Here is a 14608-nt window from a genome sequence, read left to right as displayed (position 1 = left end):
CTTTTTATATATGAAAACACAGGATTTATGATTCTACATGTTCAGTTCAGGAGTATTTTAAAACCATAGTATTTGTACTTATACTTCAGTTAAGTTGAGTACTTATTCCAACACTGCATGCATATAGTCAGCGGTCACACGGCAGGTAAACAGGATTCTTTATAAGCTAATCCATCTCAAAAACTTGGATAGAATTTAGCCAAAACATTACCTTGTATAGAATCGGATGTTGTCGTCGGAGCCAGCAAACCTCTGTTAGCAAAACTCTCGCTGGACTCTTAACTCCTGCAGTTGCTTCTGCAGATCCTCCACTGTTTTGGAGTTGTCTTCTGCAGCTTGAGAGGACATGTCCAGTGAAGCTGCTTCTGGGTCTATCCGCCTCATGCTGTCCCGCACTCTGCGTCTCTGTATCCACATCTGCTGGGCCTGCAGCTGTGCCCTGACAGATTCAGGGCCAATCTGGTTATTCCCAGCCACTATCTCCTTGATGAGGTTGTCTAGTGTAGCATCTGAGATGGTGGAGTATGTCCCAGAGCGCAGCATGTGGAACTGCCTGAAAAATAAACATGTTTTAAATATATGAGACCTACGGTATTCAGATTTACTTTACAACATGCATAGTGTAACATGGCTACAACCCCTCCTTGGGATGTTTACAATAAATTGAGACAAGATGGCACTTCCAATGTTGAAGACATTGCTACATACCTCAATCGCCGTCTCACTGTGCGCAGAGATACTTTTAATATCTGTGCCATCTTTGTTGCTGTAAAACCACAGCTCCTCAAAAAAGAGATTTGCTCTCTGGAAATGCTGAATTGTGGGGGACCTCGACCACCCAACAAAATGAGTGGGGCGTGGTAGCCAGAATGACCTGCAACAACAGCAAAACATTAGATTACATTTATTGTCATTGTTGTAAAAGCAACGCATTTATGCCGTTGTGCCAGAAACGCACACAATGCGTCTATTTTATTGTCATTGCCCAGCCTAAAGATACTTTAAAAAAAAATGAAATGCAGTTTGGCATTAAACCAGTGGACATGCAATACACCAGGGGTGGGCAATTATTTTTTCCATGGGGCCACATGAGAAACAAAAAATATTGTGGAGGGCCGGGCCAAAAGGCTGAACTCAATTCTGCATAATATTAATTGTATTTCTTTATAAAAAGCAGTAAATAGCATTGTTTTGACAAGCTGGTAAGAGTATATGTTATAGTTGAGCAATGAAAAAGTGAGGTTGCCTTACAAAAAATGTAATTTATTCAATCAAATTTCCCAAAACAATGGTAAACAAAATGTGAACGTTTTTCACCATTTCTGACTCATATTAGTGAACATTTTCAGTCGCATTCACTACAAAACACATTTTGAGTTTCATATACTGTTGGAAAGTGGTGTAAAGGTTCTTAGCATTCTTAAGACATCACAACATTGTCTTTGTGCTCCAAACATTCAGCAAGATACATCATATTGAACTGTCACTGAACATCACTGAACTGTGATTTTGAGAAAAGGCTTCCAAAGAAAGTGTCCCAGTTCACTGCTAGTTGGTTCCTTTACATGCCTACATTTGTAGTCTAACCACCTCATTTGGTGTTTTTAAGTTCTTTTTTCTTGTTCAGTGAGAGAAATCTAGTCTCTGCTGGGCTTTAACGAGTGCATCAAAGTCAGGTTGAATGTCTGAGGTGGAGATGCGAAGCACAGCTGACAGATGATCATCAGTGAGAGAGGATCTATACCTGGATTTCATAAACTTCATCTTTGAAAATGTTTGTTCACATATGTAGGTAGAGCCAAAGAGAACCAACATCTTCTGAGCATGTCTCCTCATGTTTGGAAAGTTCTCCTCCTCGAGAGAAGAGTAGAAATCCAGCAGAGATCCTGACTTAAAGCGCTCTGCCAGTACTGCATCAGACTGCAGGTCAATGAGTTCCAGCTGAACATCACTGGGTGCATTATCCATACTGCAGGTAAAGGGAGAGGAAATCATGAGCATTTCATCCTCGATTGTTCGGAGATCTTCAAATCGCCTTGAAAACTCACCATGCAATGCTCCTAACATGGATGAGTACCTGCGGAGGTGATCAGCTGATGGTGTGACTTCTTTCAGGGTTTGCATGTGAGTGAGAGTGTTGCTCTCCAGTTGGCTTGAAAGAAACTGCATCTTTCTCATGAAAGCCTTCACCAGGCTGTGCATTTCATGAACAAAAAGGCCCTTGCCTTGCAGTTTGGTGTTCAGTTCATTCATCAGTGCAGTCACATCAACAGCAAATGCAAAATCTGCCATCCAGTCCTCGTCTGAGAGCTCTGGGATGTCTTTGCCTTTCTTCTCACAAAACTCTTGAATCTCTGCTTTCAGGTCCCAAACTCTTTTTAGCACTTTGCCCAGGCTGAGCCATCTGACAGCTGTGTGGTAGCCGATGTCACTATGCTCAGTCTCATGCTCCTCCAAAAGTGCAACAAACTGTCTGTGATTCAATGCCCGTGCCCTGATGAAGTTTACTATTTTAGTAACAACATCAATAACATGGTGAATTTTTAGCACTGACTTGCACAACACATGTTGGTGTATAATACAATGCAAAAATACCAATTTCTGATCTGCGTCGATTTCAGTCACTTTATCTTGCATACGTTTCAAAAGTCCAACATTTTTACCTGTAAGATTTGGACAACCGTCTGTTGTAACTGCGGTCAAGCCAGCCGTCTTTCACTTTTGCGTGGTCAAACCAGCCGCCCCTGTATTTTGAGTGCGCGATTAGTTACAGGTTTACGGTAATGCATTAAAACAGCCCTGGGAAGCTGTTGTAATTGACTGAAGTGACTTTCGAATACATTTTCGAATACATAAGTACATACATACATAAGTAGTTTATGAAACTGACAGTTTTGTACTTAGTACTTCTTAGAGTACTTGCAAACATAATATGAAGTACTTTTACTGTGTACTTTTCAGTAATTTGAGTTTCAAAGTCCCCCCCAGAGAACAAGAATGAGCATTTTTGTCTAACTTTGGTGTGGGATAAAAAGCATTTCTTCCATAAGTAGTTTATGAAACTGCCAGTTTTGTACTTAGTACTTCTTAGAGTACTTGCAAACAAAATATGAAGTACTTTTACTGTGTACTTTTCAGTAATTTGAGTTTCAAAGCCCCCCCCAGAGAACAAGAATGAGCATTTTTGTCTAACTTTGGTGTTGGATAAAAAGCATTTCTTCCATAAGTAGTTTATAAAACTGCCAGTTTTGTACTTAGTACTTCTTAGACTACTTGCAAACATAATATGAAGTACTTTTACTGTGTACTTTTTCAGTAATTTGAGTTTCAAAGTCCCCCCCAGAGAACAAGATTGAGCATTTTCGTCTAACTTTGGTGTGGGATAAAAATAATTTCTTCCATAAGTAGTTTATAAAACTGCCAGTTTTGTACTTAGTACTTCTTAGACTACTTGCAAACATAATATGAAGTACTTTTACTGTGTACTTTTCAGTAATTTGAGTTTCAAAGTCCCCCCCAGAGAACAAGAATGAGCATTTTCGTCTAACTTTGGTGTGGGATAAAAAGCATTTCTTCCATAAGTAGTTTATAAAACTGCCAGTTTTGTACTTAGTACTTCTTAGACTACTTGCAAACATAATATGAAGTACTTTTACTGTGTACTTTTTCAGTAATTTGAGTTTCAAAGTCCCCCCCAGAGAACAAGATTGAGCATTTTCGTCTAACTTTGGTGTGGGATAAAAATAATTTCTTCCATAAGTAGTTTATGAAACTGCCAGTTTTGTACTTAGTACTTCTTAGACTACTTGCACAAATAATTTGAAGTACTTTTACTGTGTACTTTTCAGTAATTTGAGTTTCAAAGTCCCCCCCAGAGAACAAGATTGAGCATTTTCGTCTAACTTTGGTGTGGGATAAAAATAATTTCTTCCATAAGTAGTTTATAAAACTGCCAGTTTTGTACTTAGTACTTCTTAGACTACTTGCAAACATAATATGAAGTACTTTTACTGTGTACTTTTCAGTAATTTGAGTTTCAAAGTCCCCCCCAGAGAACAAGAATGAGCATTTTCGTCTAACTTTGGTGTGGGATAAAAAGCATTTCTTCCATAAGTAGTTTATAAAACTGCCAGTTTTGTACTTAGTACTTCTTAGACTACTTGCAAACATAATATGAAGTACTTTTACTGTGTACTTTTTCAGTAATTTGAGTTTCAAAGCCCCCCCCAGAGAACAAGAATGAGCATTTTTGTCTAACTTTGGTGTGGGATAAAAAGCATTTCTTCCATAAGTAGTTTATGAAACTGCCAGTTTTGTACTTAGTACTTCTTAGACTACTTGCACAAATAATTTGAAGTACTTTTACTGTGTACTTTTCAGTAATTTGAGTTTCAAAGTCCCCCCCAGAGAACAAGAATGAGCATTTTTGTCTAACTTTGGTGTGGGATAAAAAGCATTTCTTCCATAAGTAGTTTATGAAACTGCCAGTTTTGTACTTAGTACTTCTTAGAGTACTTGCAAACATAATATGAAGTACTTTTACTGTGTACTTTTTCAGTAATTTGAGTTTCAAAGCCCCCCCCCAGAGAACAAGAATGAGCATTTTTGTCTAACTTTGGTGTGGGATAAAAAGCATTTCTTCCATAAGTAGTTTATGAAACTGCCAGTTTTGTACTTAGTACTTCTTAGACTACTTGCACAAATAATTTGAAGTACTTTTACTGTGTACTTTTCAGTAATTTGAGTTTCAAAGTCCCCCCCAGAGAACAAGAATGAGCATTTTTGTCTAACTTTGGTGTGGGATAAAAAGCATTTCTTCCATAAGTAGTTTATGAAACTGCCAGTTTTGTACTTAGTACTTCTTAGAGTACTTGCAAACAAAATATGAAGTACTTTTACTGTGTACTTTTCAGTAATTTGAGTTTCAAAGCCCCCCCCAGAGAACAAGAATGAGCATTTTTGTCTAACTTTGGTGTTGGATAAAAAGCATTTCTTCCATAAGTAGTTTATAAAACTGCCAGTTTTGTACTTAGTACTTCTTAGACTACTTGCAAACATAATATGAAGTACTTTTACTGTGTACTTTTCAGTAATTTGAGTTTCAAAGTCCCCCCCAGAGAACAAGATTGAGCATTTTCGTCTAACTTTGGTGTGGGATAAAAATAATTTCTTCCATAAGTAGTTTATAAAACTGCCAGTTTTGTACTTAGTACTTCTTAGACTACTTGCAAACATAATATGAAGTACTTTTACTGTGTACTTTTCAGTAATTTGAGTTTCAAAGTCCCCCCCAGAGAACAAGAATGAGCATTTTTGTCTAACTTTGGTGTGGGATAAAAAGCATTTCTTCCATAAGTAGTTTATGAAACTGCCAGTTTTGTACTTAGTACTTCTTAGACTACTTGCACAAATAATTTGAAGTACTTTTACTGTGTACTTTTCAGTAATTTGAGTTTCAAAGTCCCCCCCAGAGAACAAGATTGAGCATTTTCGTCTAACTTTGGTGTGGGATAAAAATAATTTCTTCCATAAGTAGTTTATGAAACTGCCAGTTTTGTACTTAGTACTTCTTAGACTACTTGCACAAATAATGTGAAGTACTTTTACTGTGTACTTTTCAGTAATTTGAGTTTCAAAGTCCCCCCCAGAGAACAAGAATGAGCATTTTTGTCTAACTTTGGTGTGGGATAAAAAGCATTTCTTCCATAAGTAGTTTATGAAACTGCCAGTTTTGTACTTAGTACTTCTTAGACTACTTGCAAACATAATATGAAGTACTTTTACTGTGTACTTTTTCAGTAATCCAATGGCAAAGTCACTCCTAGAGAATGTAATATTTCCACCACCATGTTTGACTGCTGGTTTGATTCACTTTTATCGTTCTTTCCTTAAGATAAGATAAAATAATACTTTATTCATCCAGAAGGAAATTGTTGTGCCAGAGTAGCAAAATACAATAAACTCAGCAGCACAACAGCAACACTGTCACCGGTCTGTAGTCACTGTGTGTGCGTGGATGTATCTTCTTCGGCACAGGAACCAGGCATGTTGTCTTTTCATCACCTTGTAGAGACAAAATTTGGCTGTGAAATGGCTTACTTGCATGTGTACATTTTGTGTTATAGTACTTTGGGTTTTCTATTTTGTAATTTAATATACAAATTGAAACACCATGATTTATTTTTAATAAAATAAGGCATCATATTCCTAGGAAAACTTAAAAAAAAGTATTTTTATTGCTGTTATAGATCAACTTTAATGATTATCAAGCCGTGATCGCCTTTGTAAATATTGAAAGAACACACTGGAAGTTGCTGGTTAGTGATTGTTTTCATTCAGAAATCCCTTTCATTTAAATATGTATATATGTTTGATGCTGTTTTGAAATAACATCACTTTTTTTTTTAGTACTTATTTCCCGCCATAACATCAGTATTTTTGGTGGATCCAGCGGCAAATTCCAAAGAGAAAGCAGACTCGGAAAATGCTGCGAAAAGAGTACGGTAAGTCAGCAAATTAGATATAAAGTGATCTTAGAATTATATTTAGTGCTTTGTGTTTAAGTAAACATGTACAAGTATGTTAACAGAAGTTCCCAAACCCACACCACTGAAGCATTTATTTTGTGCTTGGTGGTCTCAGCTGTTTTTTAAATGATATTTCCTTATCCCGCCCTTAGTATCTGTGTACACAATTGTAAATGAAGTAGCTCAGTAAGCAAGGTAACCTACAATATTTTCCAGTGTCCATACTGTTCGGATGGAGTGTTTTTATTTTACACAATATTTAAAGATTTTTATTCTACATGTGTCTGTTGGGAGTTACATTAGAGACTATTCCACAATGTGTTTTACAAAGGGAATACTTCAAGATGAGGAGGACCTGCTATGGCAAGGAGGACTGGGGGACTGTCAAATGGAGAGGAGCAACCAGTTCAACGTGATGGCAGTAGCTGTGGGGTCATTGTTACCATGGTAACGTCGTTTTTTACTTTAACTACTATATGTAATATTTATGCTTCTGCTACATATTCTTATATTTATTTCAGTGTCTTGATTATTATACAAGTTTAAAGTATAAAATAGTCAATGATGTTAAAAAATAAGTCATTAGTTTCTGAATTATCAATTTTCAGTTTATTTTTTAGGGGAATTGTGTAAAACTGATGAGAGGGCTGGTTGTTGACACAGCCCATGTAGTTTGTCATGTACATTCTTCAAGTTGTGTTAATTACCTCATTACAACTATTAGTTATTAATAGTTTGATCATTTTTATTGAAATATCAATTCAATTTTGGAATTTTACTGGCAAAAACAATGTAGCGCAGATGACAAGTGTGATTCTGTGTGTTGGTGTGTAGATGGCAAGAGCAGTGATGGAGGCCTTTCCTGCATTACCAGTTATGTCCTTTGGGACATCCAAAAAGGAGATGGCTTGTGAGAGGAGAAAGTTTGCACTTTCAATACTCAATGGTTCAGGTTTGTAAGTCATTTGTCCTGCTTTACGTTATGGTTCTTAGTTAGTTGTTATGGAAATGATGAACTTCTATTAATCCAATGCAATCAAACAAATCTACAATAACTACAGCCTGTAAAATTGCCTTTGAGTCCACACACTACTGCATTTATAGCCGACAGCATCATTGATTTTAAGCACAGGGCCCAAACCAAATATTCCATACATATCTCAGTTGAACCCATAACTTATATTTCTCTCACACACACTCCATTGAGACATTAACAGTTGAAGAATAACTTTTTTTCCTGCTGCAATAAGGAATGTAAATACTGACACTTAAACTGTCACGGTTTGTGTCAGGAGAGCAGGGAAGAGGAAACGAATACCGATTGTACCAGGCATCCAGGAACAGTTTATAGGTGGTTTATTGAAAAAAAACAGAAGCTTACAGGCAGAGCGGCAGGAGGCATGGGTGAAATATGGAACACAAAACAGGGCTTAGAGTGAAACAGTGACAAATATAAATTGCTGCATTTTTAAATTTGTTGCATACAGGTCATTGCCTAGTAATGTTTAGAATATTACGGATTGTTTATGTATGTCTGCTTATATGTTGTTCTGTTCACACTGTGTACATAGTCTTCTTTTTAAAACATCCATCCTTAAAAACATATTAAACCTGTGTTGATGATCCCATTCATGATCCATTTAGAGTTCATAAGCTATAATTTACAGCTGAACAGCTGCATAGAATTTGACTGCACTTCTGCTGCCAATAAACTGTTAACTGTATACATATACAGTATGTCTAAATAACATATTTTCTTTCTTGCAGTGTTTAACATGGAGAACAACTGTGCAATGTGCTCTGCCTCAAAGCCCCCAGGATCTGGGCCTCCCACTACAGATTGGGTGAGTGTTTGTCGTAGTGTAGTTATAATAGTGCTTCATCATATTCTAATCAAATTCAATTTATGATATTAGATGTATTTACAAAACTGTTGAGTCACTGGGTCTATCCAGATCAGGCGGTCCAGCGAAAACGCCGCAGGGCCATGCTTCGATTTCTACTTTTCAGCGCATGCTGAATAATTTTTTTACGGCAACCTCGTGCATCGCCCCAGCTGCAGCCCACACACATTAACTCTATTCAAAATGACTGGAACCAATATAAATTGATTTACTAAAAAAACAGTCAAGACAACTTCTCTCAGATAAATGGTAATGCATATACATTGTTTACACATATAATGAACAGAGAGAATATAAAATGTGATGAGCAGTGGAATAGGGATACTGACAATTCTAATCATGTCTAATAGCAACATATTCAATTAAAGTGTAACTTCACCCCAGGTTTGAGCCTAAGTCCACCCACATGATGACAATAGCCTCAATGCAGCGTTGACAAATATGACAAAGCTACAATAGCTTGGAAAATAGCAATATGGGGCACTGAATTAACGCACCCCGCGGTTCCTCCACCTCACTCTACGCCGCTGGGAGACTGACGGTACATGTCCACCAGATCAGGCCTGGAAACCAAGTTATACCTTGAGGCAACACTCCTAATGGAAAACGGACCACTTGGAAAGACGTTTGTTGTGTTATCTGCTGTTGTCCTCTTTCACACACCAACATCCTGTAAGTCACTATCAAAATATGGGAAGCAGGGAGAAGCAGGTCATATGCAATACATAACTGACCAATTAAGAATACCAAAAGGTAACTACATTATAGTGATGCAACATGGGGTTTTCCCAGAACTATAAATCTTCTAGCTATAACTACCTCAAAAACATTTGTATTTGAAAAACTGAAAATGGAGACATAATATAGTTATTTTCAAATATGAAACTGGTGTTTGAGGCGAGTATGCTACAGAATATAGCTACATGTAATAAAGTTGACATGAATCTAATTTTGCCCAAATTATTCTCTATTGCACTTCATTACTTCATCATTTCCGATGACAAGATGTATCAGATTTGATGGTCACTCATTTCATTTTACAGATACAGTGTGACACCTGTGAAAGATGGTTCCATGAGCAGTGCCTGGGGATGAATCAGGACCAACTCCAAGAAGCCAGGGCAAGCAATTGGAATTGCTTTCTCTGCAACTAGGGCAGAAGAATAAAGAAAAAGGGGGAAAAAATCTGTTTGCCTGTTTTTTTCATACATACACAATCACTGAATGACAGTGTTTAAGTTGATAAGCTTTCATTTTCATTTTCATTTTCATATTATGTTTGCAAGTAGTCTAAGAAGTACTAAGTACAAAACTGGCAGTTTCATAAACTACTTATGGAAGAAATGCTTTTTATCCCACACCAAAGTTAGACAAAAATGCTCATTCTTGTTCTCTGGGGGGGACTTTGAAACTCAAATTACTGAAAAGTACACAGTAAAAGTACTTCATATTATGTTTGCAAGTAGTCTAAGAAGTACTAAGTACAAAACTGGCAGTTTTATAAACTACTTATGGAAGAAATGCTTTTTATCCCACACCAAAGTTAGACAAAAATGCTCATTCTTGTTCTCTGGGGGGGACTTTGAAACTCAAATTACTGAAAAGTACACAGTAAAAGTACTTCAAATTATTTGTGCAAGTAGTCTAAGAAGTACTAAGTACAAAACTGGCAGTTTTATAAACTACTTATGGAAGAAATGCTTTTTATCCCACACCAAAGTTAGACAAAAATGCTCATTCTTGTTCTCTGGGGGGGACTTTGAAACTCAAATTACTGAAAAGTACACAGTAAAAGTACTTCAAATTATTTGTGCAAGTAGTCTAAGAAGTACTAAGTACAAAACTGGCAGTTTCATAAACTACTTATGGAAGAAATGCTTTTTATCCCACACCAAAGTTAGACAAAAATGCTCATTCTTGTTCTCTGGGGGGGACTTGAAACTCAAATTACTGAAAAGTACACAGTAAAAGTACTTCAAATTATTTGTGCAAGTAGTCTAAGAAGTACTAAGTACAAAACTGGCAGTTTCATAAACTACTTATGGAAGAAATTATTTTTATCCCACAACAAAGTTAGACGAAAATGCTCAATCTTGTTCTCTGGGGGGGACTTTGAAACTCAAATTACTGAAAAGTACACAGTAAAAGTACTTCAAATTATTTGTGCAAGTAGTCTAAAAAGTACTAAGTACAAAACTGGCAGTTTCATAAACTACTTATGGAAGAAATGCTTTTTATCCCACACCAAAGTTAGACAAAAATGCTCATTCTTGTTCTCTGGGGGGGACTTTGAAACTCAAATTACTGAAAAGTACACAGTAAAAGTACTTCAAATTATTTGTGCAAGTAGTCTAAGAAGTACTAAGTACAAAACTGGCAGTTTCATAAACTACTTATGGAAGAAATGCTTTTTATCCCACACCAAAGTTAGACAAAAATGCTCATTCTTGTTCTCTGGGGGGGGCTTTGAAACTCAAATTACTGAAAAGTACACAGTAAAAGTACTTCATATTATGTTTGCAAGTACTCTAAGAAGTACTAAGTACAAAACTGGCAGTTTCATAAACTACTTATGGAAGAAATGCTTTTTATCCCACACCAAAGATAGACAAAAATGCTCATTCTTGTTCTCTGGGGGGGACTTTGAAACTCAAATTACTGAAAAGTACACAGTAAAAGTACTTCAAATTATTTGTGCAAGTAGTCTAAGAAGTACTAAGTACAAAACTGGCAGTTTCATAAACTACTTATGGAAGAAATGCTTTTTATCCCACACCAAAGTTAGACAAAAATGCTCATTCTTGTTCTCTGGGGGGGGCTTTGAAACTCAAATTACTGAAAAAGTACACAGTAAAAGTACTTCATATTATGTTTGCAAGTACTCTAAGAAGTACTAAGTACAAAACTGGCAGTTTCATAAACTACTTATGGAAGAAATGCTTTTTATCCCACACCAAAGTTAGACAAAAATGCTCATTCTTGTTCTCTGGGGGGGACTTTGAAACTCAAATTACTGAAAAGTACACAGTAAAAGTACTTCATATTATGTTTGCAAGTAGTCTAAGAAGTACTAAGTACAAAACTGGCAGTTTCATAAACTACTTATGGAAGAAATGCTTTTTATCCCACACCAAAGATAGACAAAAATGCTCATTCTTGTTCTCTGGGGGGGACTTTGAAACTCAAATTACTGAAAAGTACACAGTAAAAGTACTTCAAATTATTTGTGCAAGTAGTCTAAGAAGTACTAAGTACAAAACTGGCAGTTTTATAAACTACTTATGGAAGAAATGCTTTTTATCCCACACCAAAGTTAGACAAAAATGCTCATTCTTGTTCTCTGGGGGGGACTTTGAAACTCAAATTACTGAAAAGTACACAGTAAAAGTACTTCAAATTATTTGTGCAAGTAGTCTAAGAAGTACTAAGTACAAAACTGGCAGTTTCATAAACTACTTATGGAAGAAATGCTTTTTATCCCACACCAAAGTTAGACAAAAATGCTCATTCTTGTTCTCTGGGGGGGACTTTGAAACTCAAATTACTGAAAAGTACACAGTAAAAGTACTTCAAATTATTTGTGCAAGTAGTCTAAGAAGTACTAAGTACAAAACTGGCAGTTTCATAAACTACTTATGGAAGAAATGCTTTTTATCCCACACCAAAGTTAGACAAAAATGCTCATTCTTGTTCTCTGGGGGGGGCTTTGAAACTCAAATTACTGAAAAAGTACACAGTAAAAGTACTTCATATTATGTTTGCAAGTACTCTAAGAAGTACTAAGTACAAAACTGGCAGTTTCATAAACTACTTATGGAAGAAATGCTTTTTATCCCACACCAAAGTTAGACAAAAATGCTCATTCTTGTTCTCTGGGGGGGACTTTGAAACTCAAATTACTGAAAAGTACACAGTAAAAGTACTTCATATTATGTTTGCAAGTAGTCTAAGAAGTACTAAGTACAAAACTGGCAGTTTCATAAACTACTTATGGAAGAAATGCTTTTTATCCCACACCAAAGATAGACAAAAATGCTCATTCTTGTTCTCTGGGGGGGACTTTGAAACTCAAATTACTGAAAAGTACACAGTAAAAGTACTTCAAATTATTTGTGCAAGTAGTCTAAGAAGTACTAAGTACAAAACTGGCAGTTTTATAAACTACTTATGGAAGAAATGCTTTTTATCCCACACCAAAGTTAGACAAAAATGCTCATTCTTGTTCTCTGGGGGGGACTTTGAAACTCAAATTACTGAAAAGTACACAGTAAAAGTACTTCAAATTATTTGTGCAAGTAGTCTAAGAAGTACTAAGTACAAAACTGGCAGTTTCATAAACTACTTATGGAAGAAATGCTTTTTATCCCACACCAAAGTTAGACAAAAATGCTCATTCTTGTTCTCTGGGGGGGACTTTGAAACTCAAATTACTGAAAAGTACACAGTAAAAGTACTTCAAATTATTTGTGCAAGTAGTCTAAGAAGTACTAAGTACAAAACTGGCAGTTTCATAAACTACTTATGGAAGAAATGCTTTTTATCCCACACCAAAGTTAGACAAAAATGCTCATTCTTGTTCTCTGGGGGGGGCTTTGAAACTCAAATTACTGAAAAGTACACAGTAAAAGTACTTCATATTATGTTTGCAAGTACTCTAAGAAGTACTAAGTACAAAACTGGCAGTTTCATAAACTACTTATGGAAGAAATGCTTTTTATCCCACACCAAAGTTAGACAAAAATGCTCATTCTTGTTCTCTGGGGGGGACTTTGAAACTCAAATTACTGAAAAGTACACAGTAAAAGTACTTCATATTATGTTTGCAAGTAGTCTAAGAAGTACTAAGTACAAAACTGGCAGTTTCATAAACTACTTATGGAAGAAATGCTTTTTATCCCACACCAAAGATAGACAAAAATGCTCATTCTTGTTCTCTGGGGGGGACTTTGAAACTCAAATTACTGAAAAGTACACAGTAAAAGTACTTCAAATTATTTGTGCAAGTAGTCTAAGAAGTACTAAGTACAAAACTGGCAGTTTCATAAACTACTTATGGAAGAAATGCTTTTTATCCCACACCAAAGTTAGACAAAAATGCTCATTCTTGTTCTCTGGGGGGGGCTTTGAAACTCAAATTACTGAAAAAGTACACAGTAAAAGTACTTCATATTATGTTTGCAAGTACTCTAAGAAGTACTAAGTACAAAACTGGCAGTTTCATAAACTACTTATGGAAGAAATGCTTTTTATCCCACACCAAAGTTAGACAAAAATGCTCATTCTTGTTCTCTGGGGGGGACTTTGAAACTCAAATTACTGAAAAGTACACAGTAAAAGTACTTCATATTATGTTTGCAAGTAGTCTAAGAAGTACTAAGTACAAAACTGGCAGTTTCATAAACTACTTATGGAAGAAATGCTTTTTATCCCACACCAAAGATAGACAAAAATGCTCATTCTTGTTCTCTGGGGGGGACTTTGAAACTCAAATTACTGAAAAGTACACAGTAAAAGTACTTCAAATTATTTGTGCAAGTAGTCTAAGAAGTACTAAGTACAAAACTGGCAGTTTCATAAACTACTTATGGAAGAAATGCTTTTTATCCCACACCAAAGTTAGACAAAAATGCTCATTCTTGTTCTCTGGGGGGGGGCTTTGAAACTCAAATTACTGAAAAAGTACACAGTAAAAGTACTTCATATTATGTTTGCAAGTACTCTAAGAAGTACTAAGTACAAAACTGGCAGTTTCATAAACTACTTATGGAAGAAATGCTTTTTATCCCACACCAAAGTTAGACAAAAATGCTCATTCTTGTTCTCTGGGGGGGACTTTGAAACTCAAATTACTGAAAAGTACACAGTAAAAGTACTTCATATTATGTTTGCAAGTAGTCTAAGAAGTACTAAGTACAAAACCGGCAGTTTCATAAACTACTTATGGAAGAAATGCTTTTTATCCCACACCAAAGATAGACAAAAATGCTCATTCTTGTTCTCTGGGGGGGACTTTGAAACTCAAATTACTGAAAAGTACACAGTAAAAGTACTTCAAATTATTTGTGCAAGTAGTCTAAGAAGTACTAAGTACAAAACTGGCAGTTTCATAAACTACTTATGGAAGAAATGCTTTTTATCCCACACCAAAGTTAGACAAAAATGCTCATTCTTGTTCTC

The 14608-nt window shown here is 36.0% G+C and overlaps 2 protein-coding genes and 1 long non-coding RNA gene across 3 annotated transcripts; 2 read left to right on the top strand and 1 right to left on the bottom strand.

The window, feature by feature from the left end:
* Positions 1-229: 229 nt before the first annotated feature.
* LOC307027391 (uncharacterized protein) lies at positions 230-1047 on the bottom strand. The gene is made up of 2 exons (XM_079695637.1): positions 709-1047; positions 230-553 (listed from the first exon to the last, which is right to left on the bottom strand). Exons 1-2 carry the CDS (start codon positions 756-758, stop codon positions 256-258), a joined length of 348 nt encoding a protein of 115 aa, XP_079551763.1. The 5' UTR covers positions 759-1047; the 3' UTR covers positions 230-255.
* A 4671-nt stretch (positions 1048-5718) lies between these two features.
* On the top strand, positions 5719-6934 carry LOC307027399. The gene is made up of 3 exons (XR_013804612.1): positions 5719-6317; positions 6409-6503; positions 6859-6934. It is a non-coding gene; the product is annotated as an uncharacterized lncRNA (long non-coding RNA).
* A 1-nt stretch (position 6935) lies between these two features.
* Positions 6936-9752, top strand: LOC307027398 (lysine-specific demethylase 5B-B-like). The gene is made up of 4 exons (XM_079695642.1): positions 6936-6974; positions 7362-7479; positions 8295-8371; positions 9475-9752. Exons 1-4 carry the CDS (start codon positions 6972-6974, stop codon positions 9583-9585), a joined length of 309 nt encoding a protein of 102 aa, XP_079551768.1. The 5' UTR covers positions 6936-6971; the 3' UTR covers positions 9586-9752.
* The last annotated feature ends 4856 nt before the right edge of the window (positions 9753-14608 follow it).

This window comes from Notothenia rossii, assembly GCF_949606895.1.
Source record: "Notothenia rossii genome assembly, contig: scaffold_91, whole genome shotgun sequence".
Lineage (NCBI taxonomy): Eukaryota > Metazoa > Chordata > Actinopteri > Perciformes > Nototheniidae > Notothenia > Notothenia rossii.
Note: the sequence above shows the minus strand (reverse complement) of the source record. Positions and strands in the feature narration are given on the sequence as shown.

Excerpts from the sequence above, each read along its gene's own strand:
- LOC307027391 (XM_079695637.1), bottom strand. The coding sequence starts at position 758 with ATGGCACAGATATTAAAAGTATCTCTGCGCACAGTGAGACGGCGATTG. Across the intron at positions 554-708 it reads ACAGTGAGACGGCGATTGAG|GCAGTTCCACATGCTGCGCT; the intron begins GTATGTAGCAAT and ends TTTATTTTTCAG.
- LOC307027398 (XM_079695642.1), top strand. Across the intron at positions 7,480-8,294 it reads TTCAATACTCAATGGTTCAG|TGTTTAACATGGAGAACAAC; the intron begins GTTTGTAAGTCA and ends TCTTTCTTGCAG. Across the intron at positions 8,372-9,474 it reads GGCCTCCCACTACAGATTGG|ATACAGTGTGACACCTGTGA; the intron begins GTGAGTGTTTGT and ends TTCATTTTACAG.